The sequence below is a fragment of the Palaemon carinicauda genome, chromosome 8, assembly GCF_036898095.1.
Source record: "Palaemon carinicauda isolate YSFRI2023 chromosome 8, ASM3689809v2, whole genome shotgun sequence".
In the NCBI taxonomy this organism is placed as follows: domain Eukaryota; kingdom Metazoa; phylum Arthropoda; class Malacostraca; order Decapoda; family Palaemonidae; genus Palaemon; species Palaemon carinicauda.
The window spans coordinates 157,880,421-157,894,851 of record NC_090732.1 but is presented as its reverse complement, the minus strand read 5'-3'; the positions used below and the strand labels follow the sequence as shown (position 1 = coordinate 157,894,851).

The window sequence follows — 14,431 nt, the reverse complement described above, 5'->3', positions numbered from 1 at the left end:
AATAAAGTGGATAAATAATGTACAAATGTATGACGAACATATTTGAAAACTATACAGGAAACGATATGAAGAAAAAGAGAGAGAGAGAGAGAGAGAGAGAGGAGAGAGAGAGAGAGAGAGAGATTTATCCCTTTCCTTTTGTTGCTTATCCAGGCGTAAGATTTACGATTGAAGATAAAAAGAACCCATTAGAATATTCAGTATTATGTAGCCATTTGAAATGAAATAATAGTAGTATTAATTGTTTTTTTTTACTCAACCATTTAATTAATATCCCTACTTTTAACTATAATTACAAATTATAAGCATAAAGAAATGATATTAACTTTGAAAAAATATCATTAGTGAAATGACTGCTCAGGGCAAAAAAAGCGTGACGGTACGTTAGCGGCAACCTGGTCCAGGGGGGACGCTTAGATGTTTTCTGGCAGAAAATTACGGTAGATTATCGTACAGCAGCCTAGTGTACACTTGCGCCTAGTGGCCGTGTTTAAGTGTGGGAGTGTCATCATGGATATACAGTACAATACTGTAATTTTTAACTATTGCTAGATACTGTATCAAACCTTGAAAACCCTTTTTTGTTTTTTGTATCTATAGGAAATAGTTCTACATCATTCGGAAATACTGAAAACAGTAAGCTACGCATAGTACAGTAGTAAATACTAGTCATAGAAAATTATCAAAACTTTAACAACTTTTTATTGTTTTATTTATCCATAAAAGAAATTTTGTACAGTATTTTATAAAAAAAAATCTATAAGAAGGATTTCTTACAGTATTGTTAAGATAAAAGCTACAGTATATATATATATATATATATATACATACATACATACACACACACACAGTGTATATACAGTATATAAATATAGCTAGAAAGCTAGAAATGGAGTGAAAAAAAATTGACGGGAAGGTTGCTGTTTGCCGCCATGATGTGTTTCGAAATATACAAATTTCCAATTACACGAGGCCTTTCATCGACCAAATTCTCGCATAATTCGGGACCCTACTGTGTATATATATATATATATATACAAAACACACACACACACACACATATATATATATATATATATACATTATATACATATATATATATATATACACATTATATATATATATATATATATATACACACAACACATATGCATAAATATAAAAATAAGAAACAATAATATGTTTAAAACAATCAAATGGCAAGTCTTTGCGGGAGAGAGTGGTAATAGGACCGTCCTCTACCAAGCTAAAAAGTAAAGGGGCTACTCAGCTGAGAAGTGCGAGTGAGCGGGATAGCCGGTCTAGCCCCACCCCACCCGCTAACAAGCAGATGGGGGTACTTATCCCTCATTAAAATCATAATGGCTTTGTCTTTCAGCTATGCTGAGAGTAATGCCCCTATAAATAGCAGAGGGTTTGTATTTGCACCGGGACAAAAATCATGTTATGATATATATCTATATTTGGTGTACCATGTTACAGCATTATTTTGTAGTTACATTTTTTTATTCAATATTAAGTTCATTGGATATTCTCTGGTAAATATTTTTTGTTTGAATAATATTTTAACTTTATGAAGAATGTGGGTGTAGCTCCTGATGTGTATTATTTGTATTATAGTCAGTGCAGTAAAAGGATGTGTTATACATCGGTTAAGAGGAAACTCAAGACTACTCACAAAATACAGAGACAGGTTTGAGGTTATATGACAGTGGCCACTAAGCTGATAGTAACATGTAAGTTTTCACAATTAAGAGACTAATTTATTGAATGCATGGATAAGATAATGGTGTGTTAGTTTTCCATGCCAATTTGGTATTGAGTGATGAAAGAAATAAGGAAATCAAAATGGGCTCATGGAATGTTAAGTAGTTAATATTTACAGATGGGAGTAAATTGTTGATAAAATAAAGCAGCACACAAGTAAAAGAGTTCCAGTTACTTTTGTTTCAAAAGAGTTCCAGTTACTTTTGTTTCAACAAGTATCCTTAATTCACCTTTCTCTAACCCTACCCCTTTACACCACATCATCTCCAAAATGACAGCACAAATTAACTAAATCTTTCTTCCAGTATCCCAACTAGTTCTTTTCACTCCATATTCTGACTTCAAGATACTCTTACAATGTTACTCTAGCTAACATCCACTTTAGACTTTCTCCTCTTATAAATACTTTCAAACTATTCTACTAGTCTTTGCAGTTTTTCTTAAACTATCCTTTGTTATCTATAACAAACATAAAAAATGCCACACTTGATAAATGAAATCATCATCCCAAAACTTACACCAATGAATTTCCTTCCTTGACATCTATTTTCACTCCAATATTATTGATAAAATTTTAAACCAATGACTTACTTGGTCTAGATATCTTTGCAGGAGACGGAGGAGCAGAACCTTCCAAAGAATTGCCAGTAGAAAACTTTCTTTTCCTAGATGCCTCTTTACGTTGTGACTTCGGAGGCAATGGGTTGGTAAATGACGTACTTAAAGATGAATGAGAGAAACTGGCTGAAGGTGTCACGTGAGATGGATAGGATGAATAAGAATAAGACAGAGAGCTACTATTGTCATTCATAAGATGACAGAGGAAATCTCCAATTTCATCCTGCAAGAAAAAAAAAAAGTACATTATTTTTAAATTTGCATACATGATTTTAGAAATTAATCTGAGCCTAACACAAGAAATAACTAAATAATTTCTGTTACCAAATTATTTTAGGTAAATAAAGAACAATCTCAATTACTCCAAGAGGCAATGGGAAGTATCAGTCTATCATTTTCTATGAGATGACAACATATTTACAGCTTGGATATCATAACCTATTTTCATCAATGGCAATAACTTACTAAAGAAAGATTAGTACATAGTTTTCTGTCTTTTATCAACCCCATTACTAGGGTTTAAAACTTTCCATGGAAGATTTTTCTTTTCAGATTTATAGGATTTACCCTCTTACCCTAAAGAAAAAGTATAAGATTTTTTTTTCTTAAATTCCCAAATCTATTCCTTTAATGAATATTCTTATGTGAAACGGGTATGTACCCTGTGGAGGAGTAGTGATACCACACACTTTGCCCAGTTCACTGTATAAAAAAAAAAAAAAAAAAAAAAAAAAAGTTCTTCTTTAAAACAAGTCTAAAGAAAAAGCTGCACTCTTCTAAATTCTAATTTTCACTTGCAGCCTTTATTTTTTTACACAAATTATATATGATTCAAATTTCACTCCGGATGTGATTAAAAAATGTGAGTGAATGGTCACTTACACTGCTTGTTCTTGATGCACAAGCAACCTAAAAACAAATATAGATATATAATAATAATAATAGTAATAATAATAATAATAGAGACTCGGGTATTAGAATCTTTAGGCTCAACAAATTTCCTCAAACTCCTAGTAGTTTTCCTCACATTACGAACCTTACAGTTTCAGGGAGAGTAAATCCAATAGGATAATATAAGAAAATTCTTATATTAAACTTACCACAATGCATCGGTCTACCATTGACTGTGTGACTCCTTCAATATGGCGCTTTTCTACTGACAAACGAAGATGTGAATCTGCCCCTCCCACAACCACCAAACCAGTTTCAGCACGAAGACGATGCCTGATGTCCTCAATATCATCAACACTTCAAGAATGAAAAAAAAATTTAAATATCTGTAATAAGTAGCCTACACAGTTCAGTTAACAATAAAAGTAAAATTATTAATAAGAATAATGTAAACATAAAATACTGTATAGAATTGTCTATTTTTTACCAATTCTGAAATACTGCATAAGCATACATGTTTTAGCTCAAAATTTATAAACAATTTTTCCTTTTAAAAATTATCAAGTGAATTATAGGACTTACTTTAAATAACATCTCTCTAGTTGCTTTTGTCTTGTGTATCACAATTGGTTGAAACTTTGAACAATAAAAAAAAGGGATTTTGACGAAGGAAAAATCTATTTCTGGGTGAGGGACCTGTATCGCCCAATGAAATGCTCCTTATAGCACCATTTCTAAGGTATAAATACTGCTAAATATACCAGAGAAAAAAGTTGCATGGAATGCCAGGAATAAACCCAACTCGCTCACTCTAATAGAGTGTCGGTATTGTAACTGGGCCGTGTTAGAACCACTACCAGAGGTCCCTTACCAATTAGTCCTCTCCTTCCTCAATATCCCCCAATACTACGAGGTGCTGTTCTATACCCAACTACTGCCTGCTACTATGACTACCCCCCCCCAACACTACCCACACTTCTTCCCTCATTCCTTTCAAGCACCAGTGAGAGCCAGACGCGTTTGTTTTCATAGCTTTAGTGTTCAGTGTTTTCAAGATGTCAGACATTTTGGAGATCCCTACTCCCAAGTTAGGTATTGTAATTATCTGTTTTGATAATTCTAGGTAGCGACACACGTTGAATTAATAACATTGTTAATTTTATCCTCAGCGGCTTTGTGTGATGCCTTCCCTTACGGGTATATTTGGCAGCAATTTTGGTGTCGCTACCTCCCGATTTCTTTGTTGTTTACAACTTTCAATTAGTTCCACATACTAATTGTAGTCTCATTTAATTTGCTCCAGACATCTTATACAGTGTTTTAGCAAGGTTATTGAAGTTTATTAACGCTTGAGTTTTATTTAGGCTATTTAGGCGTTCAGTTAGTTAGCGTACCCAACCGAGCAGTGCGTGGCTTCGGATAGTAGCCTACTCCATGAGCCTCCCCTTCGATATATGTATTTTATATCTTGGTTAGGATGTTTCTATTGAGTATTATGCGGGGAATCGGAACACGTTTTACTTTATTTAGGATATTATTCTTAAGTCATTGTACTACCTGACCAGGTCGGCATTATACCCAATTTTGAAGGGCTAGTTGTTGTTTAGAGCAGTTTAGTTTTCCTGATGCTAAATCTGGAAACAAATCTCCGGATTAAACTTTGCCAGAACCTTGAATATTCTCAGTTTAACAGATTACTAAAATTTTATAAACTTCAAACTTATTTGAAAATTAACCCTCTGGTGATCCGATGACACAATGACGTGAAGTTATCTGATGACACGAATAGTTGCATCACGTAACTTATTTTTGGGGGAAATTCAGCGTGAATACACACGTCACTCAAGGAAAACGAAACTCACACCATGAGTGCGCAGATGGTTGAGGGACATATGGAGCCTAAAAGGAAATGGGTAGTAGCAGACCATGCGTGACAGGCCTATGCTGATTTCTAATATGACATTTTTTCAATTTACACTCGTAGAAAAATTTTTCTAGGGGGGTTTGTGGCTATGACTATAATAACAAGATACATGTCTTATACACGATTAAAAAGCCATTCTTTGTTCTTTTATATGGGTTTCGCATTGGGGACCTACCTGGCGTTTTAGGGAGCTTCCACCCGAAGGGCTCACTTACCGTGGTGTCCAACTTACCCTGGGCGTCACCAGCTGCTGAAGAACCTGAAACACAGGCCCACGAAGCAGGCGAAGAAACAGGCACAACATTACTACACCACAAGGGGTCGTCGGAGGAAACGTGCCCCCCAAGCACAAGGGCAGAGTCTCCAGAACCCCCAGACACAGCACTACCAGGCCCCCCACTAGCCTGAGAAGGCCCAGCAACCCCCACTTCACACACATTAGACTCCTGGGGACGAACCCTCGGCTCTTTCCCCGCAACGGACTTACCTCGTCCCCTACTCTGGGTAGGGGAAGTCGAGACAGAAGCCCCGTCGGACCGTCTACTGGGTGACGGTAACAGCGAAGAGATGCTAGATTTCCTAGGCGAATGTTTCGACGACTTCTTCTTATTGCCGTAACGCACCCACTGTATCTCACTCCAACTAACACACTCAATGCACATATCCGATGGCGAGCACATCCTGCCCCTACAGGAAGAGCAAAGGGAGTGAGGGTCTACTTCGGGCTTGGAAAGGAACGCTCCACACGACTTTCCGGCTCTAGGCCCAGGACAACGGCAGATCTGCTCCATAGCACACAACCACAAGGCACAGGAATGAAGGGAATCAACAAGGAATACACTTGGGAAGCACAAGGAAGGGTAGTGAACACGCAAGAACACAAAGGATAAGCACAAAGATACCACGTGGTAACCACGCGGGACACACGAGGCGGACACAAAGGGTCGAGAGAGACGAGAGCGGCGTGAGAGTATGGTATCACGTCGCGACCAGAGAACTTACTGACTAGCGGGTCCCAAGCGGACCTCGACCTAGCTCAAGGCTACCCTCGGGGCACATTCTCTCACTCCCGGGTTAGCCCTCCATAGAAAACGGGTGTAGGGTATACTACACAAAACTCTGGTCGGTAGAGAGGAGATTACAGGTAACTCCTAAGAAAGTAGTTCGAGGTAAGTATTTGTGTTGGAACAAATATGGGTTATATAGTAGGGTAAGGCAATTTTGGACAAGTGAGGCAAAAATTGGATAGGTGCAATATCTCTAAAACTATAATTTTTGAAAAATATAATGCTGTTAGAAATTGCCCAACCTAATACTTTATAAATATTAGTATGTTTGGTTTTAAAAAAGTATTAAATACCGCTAAAAAAAATTGTTGAATATGGGTGTCCAATAATTGCCTCACCTTCATTTTAGGGATTCTCAGAAATAATACTAGAAATTATTATTTCTAAAAAAAATTTAGATGATATTAAAGGAAGGTATAAAATATAAATTGATTTTAATCTGGAATATCTAGTGTCAAATTTTGCCTCGCCTTGAAAATGGTAAGGCAGTTTTGGACACTTGATTAAAAAAAAAAAACTAATTCATAATGTTAACTTATTAAGTAATAGATTTTGTAAGGGTAGAAGAGACTTTAGCAAGGTTAGGCAGCTCTTCTAGGAGAAGGACACTCCAACATCAAACCATTGTTCTCTAGTCTTGGGTAGTGCCATAGCCTATGTACCATGATCTTCCACTGTCTTGGGTTATAGATCTCTTACTTGAGGGTACACTCGGGAACACTATTCTGTCTTGTTTCTCTACCTCTTGTTATTTTGAAGTTTTTATCCTCTTGTTATTTACAAGTTTGTATAGTTTATATTTGAAAGATTTATTTTAATGTTATTAGTGTTCTTATTATTGAAGAATGGTGTGATATTAAGAGCATATATCAGTCAGTTGGTAGTGAAGTATTAGGACCTGTAGTTACTAAGAGAAAGCAATGGATATTAAATGATACTGTACTTGGGATACTATGAAAAAAAGAGACAATCACAGAAATTGATTGTTGAAAGTTTTCGAGGAATTAATGAAAATTACAAGGTAGAGCATGCCAAGTATTCCAGTATTGATAGTGAAGTGAAAAGAAAAGCCAGGAATGACTGGAGAGAATATTTAGACAGTCAAGCAGATGAGGCGGATTCTGCTATGAACTCAGGAACTCGCTATGTTGTAAGAATTGCTCTGAGAATTATTAATGAAATCGCTAAGGAGCAAAGAAGAAGAAGCATATACCCATCAAAAAGAGAGATGGATCTGTTATAACAACCGAGGATGACGAAAGGCAACGTTAGATGGAACACTTTAGTGAGGATATGAATAGAAGATATGAAGGGAATAATTTGATTGACATACATTAAGCTTAGGAAGATCTTGATGTGTCCATGAATGAATTCAGTGTGTTTGAAGTTGAAGCTATTCTTAAAAAAATTCAAGAGATGGAAAGTCCCTGGATATGATGGAATAACTGCTGAAATGATATTGGCCGAAAATGAAGTGCCTCCCAGAATACTTACAAGATTATTTTGTAGAATGTGGCATGGAGAGACACAACCTGATGAATGGGAGCTAGCAGTGTTGATGAAAATAGCAAAAAAAAAAAAAAAAATATGACAAATTGCAATAATTACAGAGGCATCACACTTAGTCGGTTATCATGAAAATATATAGTTTGCTAATTCTAAAGAGGCTAAAGAGAAAGATTGATGAAAAGCTGAGAGATGAACAAGCAGGATTTAGAAAAGGTAGAAGTTGTACTGACCAAATTTTAATTTTAAGACATGTTGTATAGTAATGTGTAGAGTACAGGAACCCTCTGTTGATGACATTTGTGGACTAAGAAAGTCTTTGATCAGTGTGCACCAGCCAATTTTGTGGAGAATCCTGCATTATGATGGAGTTCCTCATAGATATATAAATTTGATTAAGTCTGTTCATGAGCATAGTAAGTGCTAAGTTAATGTTAGTGGAGTCCTATCAAATGAATTTCCAGTGAACAGTGGAGTACTCCAAGGGAATGTGTTGTCACCTATGTTGTTCATCCTCCTCATGGATTTTGCAATGCATAGAACAGCTGGAGATGGTGGAGAAGGATTGGAGAAGGATTGGAGTGTATCGGTAATAAGAAATTAGCTGACCTAGAGTATGCTGATGATGCTATCCTTATTAGCAGAACACCAGAAGATTTGCAATGCTTGCTTACCAGAATGCATGAAATATCACGGGGGGTTGGGCTCAAGATAAATAGAAGAAAGACAGAGATGATGAGAACGGAAAATGCAACGGAAGATGAAATATCATTGGAAGGAGAAAGGATTAATGAGGTGGAATCATTTAAAAATTTAGGAACTATGATCTCTAATACAGGGTCTTTAGAATTGGAGTTCAATGAATGATTGAAAAAAAGCAAATCGGGCAATGGCTAGGTTAAATAAAATTTGGGAAACAAATCGCCTGATGTTAATCAGAGTCCTCTAAACACCTACAGTGTACTACCCAGGGACTGATCTGGGGCGTATGCACAGGCGAACCCCTTGAGGAGACAGAAGCAGCAAAAGACCTCCTCAGAATCTTGGACGTTGCTTAGTTCGACACCAATGAATTCTTTGCTGCTTGTTCCTTCCCCTTCAGAGCATATGTCTGCCACTACACAGGAGGTAATAACCTACACTCTGAACACACGGACTGAATGCTGACAGTCATGCCCCATAAAAAGGCCATTGGAGTTAGGATCAACAGCCAATTAACGCCATGAACTGGTTGCAACAGTCTCCCTTCCCCTGGCAAACACAAACTTATTGTTTTCACTTCATCACAAATAATCATTAACTTCATGCAAAACAAAGAATTATATCAAGTTTTTCCATGAGCTTTGTGTGCATCTGTATATAACAGTGGTCAATACGAGTGTGAAGCCTATTCAACCAGAAAGGGGGGCGTGGCTCCTAACCCTGTACCCTTACCAGTTGTACAACCACTTGTTATCTAATTTCAACAAATTATTCCAGCTTAGGCTGAAATAATAACCCTAATTAAAGGAAGAGGATTTACATAATGTGTAGGAACAAATATGATCTTTCTCCATAGTTCATCCTGGTACTTCAAATACTGAAAAATCGTTTATTTGTGTTCTGTCCTTCTCAATAAATGCACAATCTGTCTAAAATGTAAATTTTTATCATGTTCACAGTGCACTTAAGTCCCATTTCCTAGCATAATGTGACCCCATGAATAAGGCAAAACTTAAGGTTGCAAAGTTTCCAGATGCAAGACTATATGAGAGCTTCAAGTAAAGAGGAGACCAAGGGAACAAATTAAAAGAACACAGCCAAAAAAATACAAAGACCTTTATCACTATCACCAGTGCATCTAGCATGGCACTCGGTAAAAGAGGTTTCTACAGTTACAAAATTTTGCCCGCTGTACAGAGCATCATCCTGGGTCTTCCTTTCTACTTTCCTTTGTAGCTTCTTCAATTAAAAGTACAAATAATAAAAAACAAAGCCTGTCCCTATAAGAACCCAATATTAATCCACTGTCTTCAATCTAGATCTTGTATTATATAGTTACATAATTAATTTAGCTTAGTAAATCTTTCAAATACATTCTGTATTGATTACTGTACTTTTATGTACTAAAATGTGCTAATCATTTTAATACAATTACTTTCTTCTATGTGAAATGCAAGGATTGTAGCTTTGACATGTGAAATATAATGTGAGTAAATGTCAACATTTAGAGCTACAAACAAACTTTGCCAATATATGTCCAATTAGTTTCTCCCTTATCAACTTCCATATTCACGTACCTCACATTAGATGCTTTTTCGCCAATGATAAACAATGTTGGAGTACGACAGTCAAGTAGAGGATCATCTGCTTCGCCTCTCTTTCCTGATGCTCCAGTTACAGGGTAGCCAAGGCAAATATTAGCAGTAACCGTTTCCAACACTGAGACCTGTTAATGAGTAAACCTATATACTATTTGAATTTCCAAACAGATTACTAGGCAATCTTTAGAAGCATAAATAGAAAAACTTGTGTTCTAAGTTCTCACTATCTAGGATCATATTGAAAACAAAGAATTCAGATAAAATTACACTTACATGGCATGCAATAATGGCACCAATTCCCCATCCAAGCAACACTATCGAGCTGTTTGGATACTGGGCCTTGCAATCAACAACACGCGCTCGTACCTCCGTAAGTATTTGCTCCAAGACAGAGCTTGGGTCATTGTTTTCTGTAACATATTTCAAATTTTAAAAACACACTTTAATATGAAATAAAGCAACTGGAAAACTTAACATCTAAATTTAAGAGAAATACTGTAACTCTAAATAAAAAAATATCTTCATTAGATAAAGAAAACAGCAAATTAAAAGGAATACATACATATTTAAAACCAAAGGCTATCTTTAAATCTATATAGACTAAATAAATAATGAAAACTTAGGCTTTGAAAAAAATCACTATCCAAACACTAACTGCTTGGATAAAAGATATGGAAAAGACTGCTTATAAATACCTGGGGTTATCATTACAGGAACAGTCTTGGCCATATGCTGAAGCTGTGCATTAAAAAAACGTATTCTTCGTGGAGCTTGAGGAATGCTGGAAGGGGGACCACTTGGAACCTGCACTACAATTATGGAACCTTCGAGCTTACGCTATTGAGAAAGAGAATAAAGCACTCTTATGTATTTCTTTTTAAATACAAAGACTTACTAAAATAATGTTAAAACTACAAATTTTAAAAAATAATTTGTATTTTTCATAGCTATAGAAACTAGAGTCATTTAAATGAGTAAGCTTCAAGTGCACTTTGTTACAACCATTTAGAAGGAATCTTGAAGGCATGACAACAATGAATGGTTGCAACATGTTTCCACCAGTGCTTTGGTGGGGTGATGATGGCTTAAACGGCCACTTTTTCTTTTGGTCGCGACTTGCAGTGAGCTAGAGGCGGGCAATATAAGTAAATGACTCAGGTTTGTCTAGCTAGGAAAAATACAAGTTATTTTCAAAATTTGTAATTTGTTCCTATGCAGATACAAATCCTGGTCATATAAATGAGGAGTATACCTATCTATTATTACAGTATTACTACGAGCTAAGCTACAACCCTAGTTGGGCTATTTCAACAGAGAAAATAGCCCAGCGAGGCAAGGAAAAAGATATAATAGTGTGCCTGAGTGCACCCTCAATCATAAGAACTCTAATCAATACAGTGGAGGACCATGGTACCTTGGCTATGGCACTATCCAAGACTAAAAAACAATGGATTGATTTTGGAGTGTCCTTCTCCTAGAAGAGTTCCTAACTACATCTAAAGTCTCTCTTTTACCCAACAATTGCAGTGCAATAGTTGAATCCCTCAGTGAAGAATTGTTTGGCTAGCTTAGCGTTGATAAGTGGTGAGAAAAGAGGAGAATGTGTAAAGAATAGATCAGACTATTTAGTGTATGGATGGCAAAGGAAAAATAAGCTGTAACCAAAGAGGTTTTACTAGATCTTGATATTATCTGGACAGTCAAAGGACCCAATAACTCTCTAGCAATAGTATTTCAATGAATGGTTGGTGTCTTAGGAGGAAGTTCTATGCAAAAATAATAGTGTGTCTGTCCCTTAACCCAAATGTCATGCCCAGCTCTGATAAGTAGGGGCATGCATAAAATACCTCGTGTGGTATGTGAAGGGGAGTGACAGCTTCACTGCCCGGCGAAGAATTAAATTTGCTTTAGAACATTCAATAATATGTATTAAAAATGGCAATTAAATTTAATAAGACATAATCCACAGAAGGGTGCTTATCTGGTTGGGAGTCCATCAATGTTGATACTTCCACTGGTGCAAGAGTCAGGGAAGCAGGTCTCTCTTATTCAGCTCACACCTCAGACATTATGAGAACTGACGATGCAGCACAAGGCTAGTTGTCCTGTAGCAGCAGAGTTTCTACACAAACTGTTGGGTAGCCACTACAGGGCCTAGAGAAATGGTGTCTAGGGACCTGTAGGATCAATCTTTCAAAGAGTGAGTGATAAAGATAGTCAGCCTCTTCCAGACTTTGTCCATAAGTACCTTAAATTTTGAGTACAGTAGTTCATGCACACCGCTAGGGTTGCAGCAACTCCTCGGATATCATGTGCCTTGGGAGGGGCCCTGGTAGCAACTTCTCCCAAAGATTTACAAGGTCTCATAATAGTCTCTTCTAACCAAAAGAAATTGTGTTCTCGGTTACTCTCTTTTTCTTCCATCCAGTACTGACAAAAAGAGCGGAGACACCAGGACAGCATGGCAAGGTCCTTATTCAATAAAGATAAACTGCTCTAACAGGATATAGTAGTTAATCATCATAAGTTACCTCCTTGGGTGATGAACTGGAGGAGTCAAATCGGTTTAAAGATTTAAAGACTGCTCATGAAGGGCAGAGGCTAGGGACAGTGACATTGCCCTATTGTTAAGATCTTAAAATCGTTACAGGTTCTCTTAATATTTAAACTAAATGTGTCCAACAACCACCACTGAAATATGGGAAATGAATATAAAAAGAAACTAGCAAAAAACAAAACATTTATTCACAAACTTATAAAGAAAATTAATGTTACTTCTTCAGTTACTTTAACTGACAAATAAAATCAATCAAAATATTAATAGAAAAGGTTCCTTCTTATGGATAAGCTTAGTGCTCTTGCTCCTTTTTGGAAAGTCTTTATGCTCCCATCGAACTTCCGACGTATGATCAGAGGAGTGCAATGGAGATCAGGATAATTCAAAATAATAGCCACTTTCTGGCGATACTGTACTGTTTCATAATATGATGGCAGAGGAAGTGTGTGTGTTTTCCTCCTTCTAGGTCAATGAGTGTTGGGTATTAGATTTCTGAAATCTATAGTCATTTCTGTAGTTCTCATTTGATCTGTGTCTATGCCTAGTGTAAGTTGTCACAGGGCCACTAGTCCTCAGGGGTTTGTACACTTGTGACGCACGATCTTGTGAGGTAGAAAGAACGACTTTTGGGAAAGAAAAATAAGACTCCATAATCCTTTTGCTGTCATTATATTGAGGCAAAGTCAAAACCTCTAACACTGGAGAATCTTCCACATAATTTCGAGGATTAGATCTATAATGCTCTGGAGAGCAGTTGTCGTATCCTAGGAAAGATACTGGGGAGGACGCCACTCAAGAATTATGGGGAAGCGAGTAATGGTGGCAACTATGTAATAAATAATGGTTTGTGTCAAAGAAAGCTTTATGGTTTGGATTGTATGAAAAAAACACTATGTTGCATATTTTTTTAAAGCCCTAAAGTGGCCCCCCAAAGAAGTGCCTTAATCTGTTATTATTTCTTTTAACAGGTAATGGCAGCAAGACCCTACACCCAGTAGGAAGATGAGTAGAGGTATAGAAGAGGATAACCAAGATGAAGTTGTCAAAAAAAAGTTACTCAAGACCTGTTTTGTTGTTATAACTTTTTCAAATTTAGGAACAAATGAAACTAGATTATTCTTATCACTGACCAATGTTGTCCCATCATAGTGTAATTGTTTTTTTCATATATTGACAGTGTTTCCATGGATAGTGGTTCAAATACTTGTCCCCAGAAATAAACAAAGTGGCATTGAAAACTTTTCAGCGGCAGCCAAACTTTTAAGTGTTTTCAATGCCCAAACCCGGTTGACTGTTCATGCAGATAATGAACCACAGTGTTGTGGGGTTCTCTTTTAAGCTTGAAGTTTTTTTCTGTCATTAGCCTGGAACTCTCAGGATAATATCGGCATTAAACAGAAAGACACTGTCTTGATGTCAACAATAAGGAAATTTGCATCACAAACCAGATAAGGCTTTAACCTGAAAAAGGGCTCATATAGATATATCTTTTCTTTGTGTGTGTGACTAACAATGATTGTAGCTGCCGGAGTTGGCTGCTAAAACACTTTGTGTTTGGACGCATAGTGTAGCAGTAGTGTTGTTTGTAGATAGTTGGACCACCCAAGCAATATGACAAATTCATGGATAATTTGTATTTTTCCTAACTACTCAAACCTTAGCTATTTAATAGGGGTATTACTTTCGGCGTAGCTGAAATGAGGAGCCATTAATTTTTGACGAAGGTTAACTACCCACACCGCTAGTTAGTGGGGGGTAGGGAGGGTACCTTGCTACCGCTCACCCTAACACACCTGTG

General features: G+C 36.8%; 1 protein-coding gene across 2 annotated transcripts in view; it reads right to left on the bottom strand.

The window, feature by feature from the left end:
• The window catches only part of LOC137646052 (KAT8 regulatory NSL complex subunit 3-like), a 222,856-nt gene that overhangs the window by 53,347 nt on the left and 155,078 nt on the right, over window positions 1-14,431 (bottom strand). For both annotated transcript variants that reach the window (XM_068379204.1, XM_068379205.1), the window contains 5 exons: window positions 10,772-10,913; window positions 10,350-10,486; window positions 10,053-10,201; window positions 3,486-3,633; window positions 2,359-2,608 (listed from right to left, as the gene is read on the bottom strand). In XM_068379204.1, the coding sequence (XP_068235305.1) occupies window positions 2,359-2,608; window positions 3,486-3,633; window positions 10,053-10,201; window positions 10,350-10,486; window positions 10,772-10,913 (826 nt within the window). The remainder of the gene's footprint in view (window positions 1-2,358; window positions 2,609-3,485; window positions 3,634-10,052; window positions 10,202-10,349; window positions 10,487-10,771; window positions 10,914-14,431) is intronic.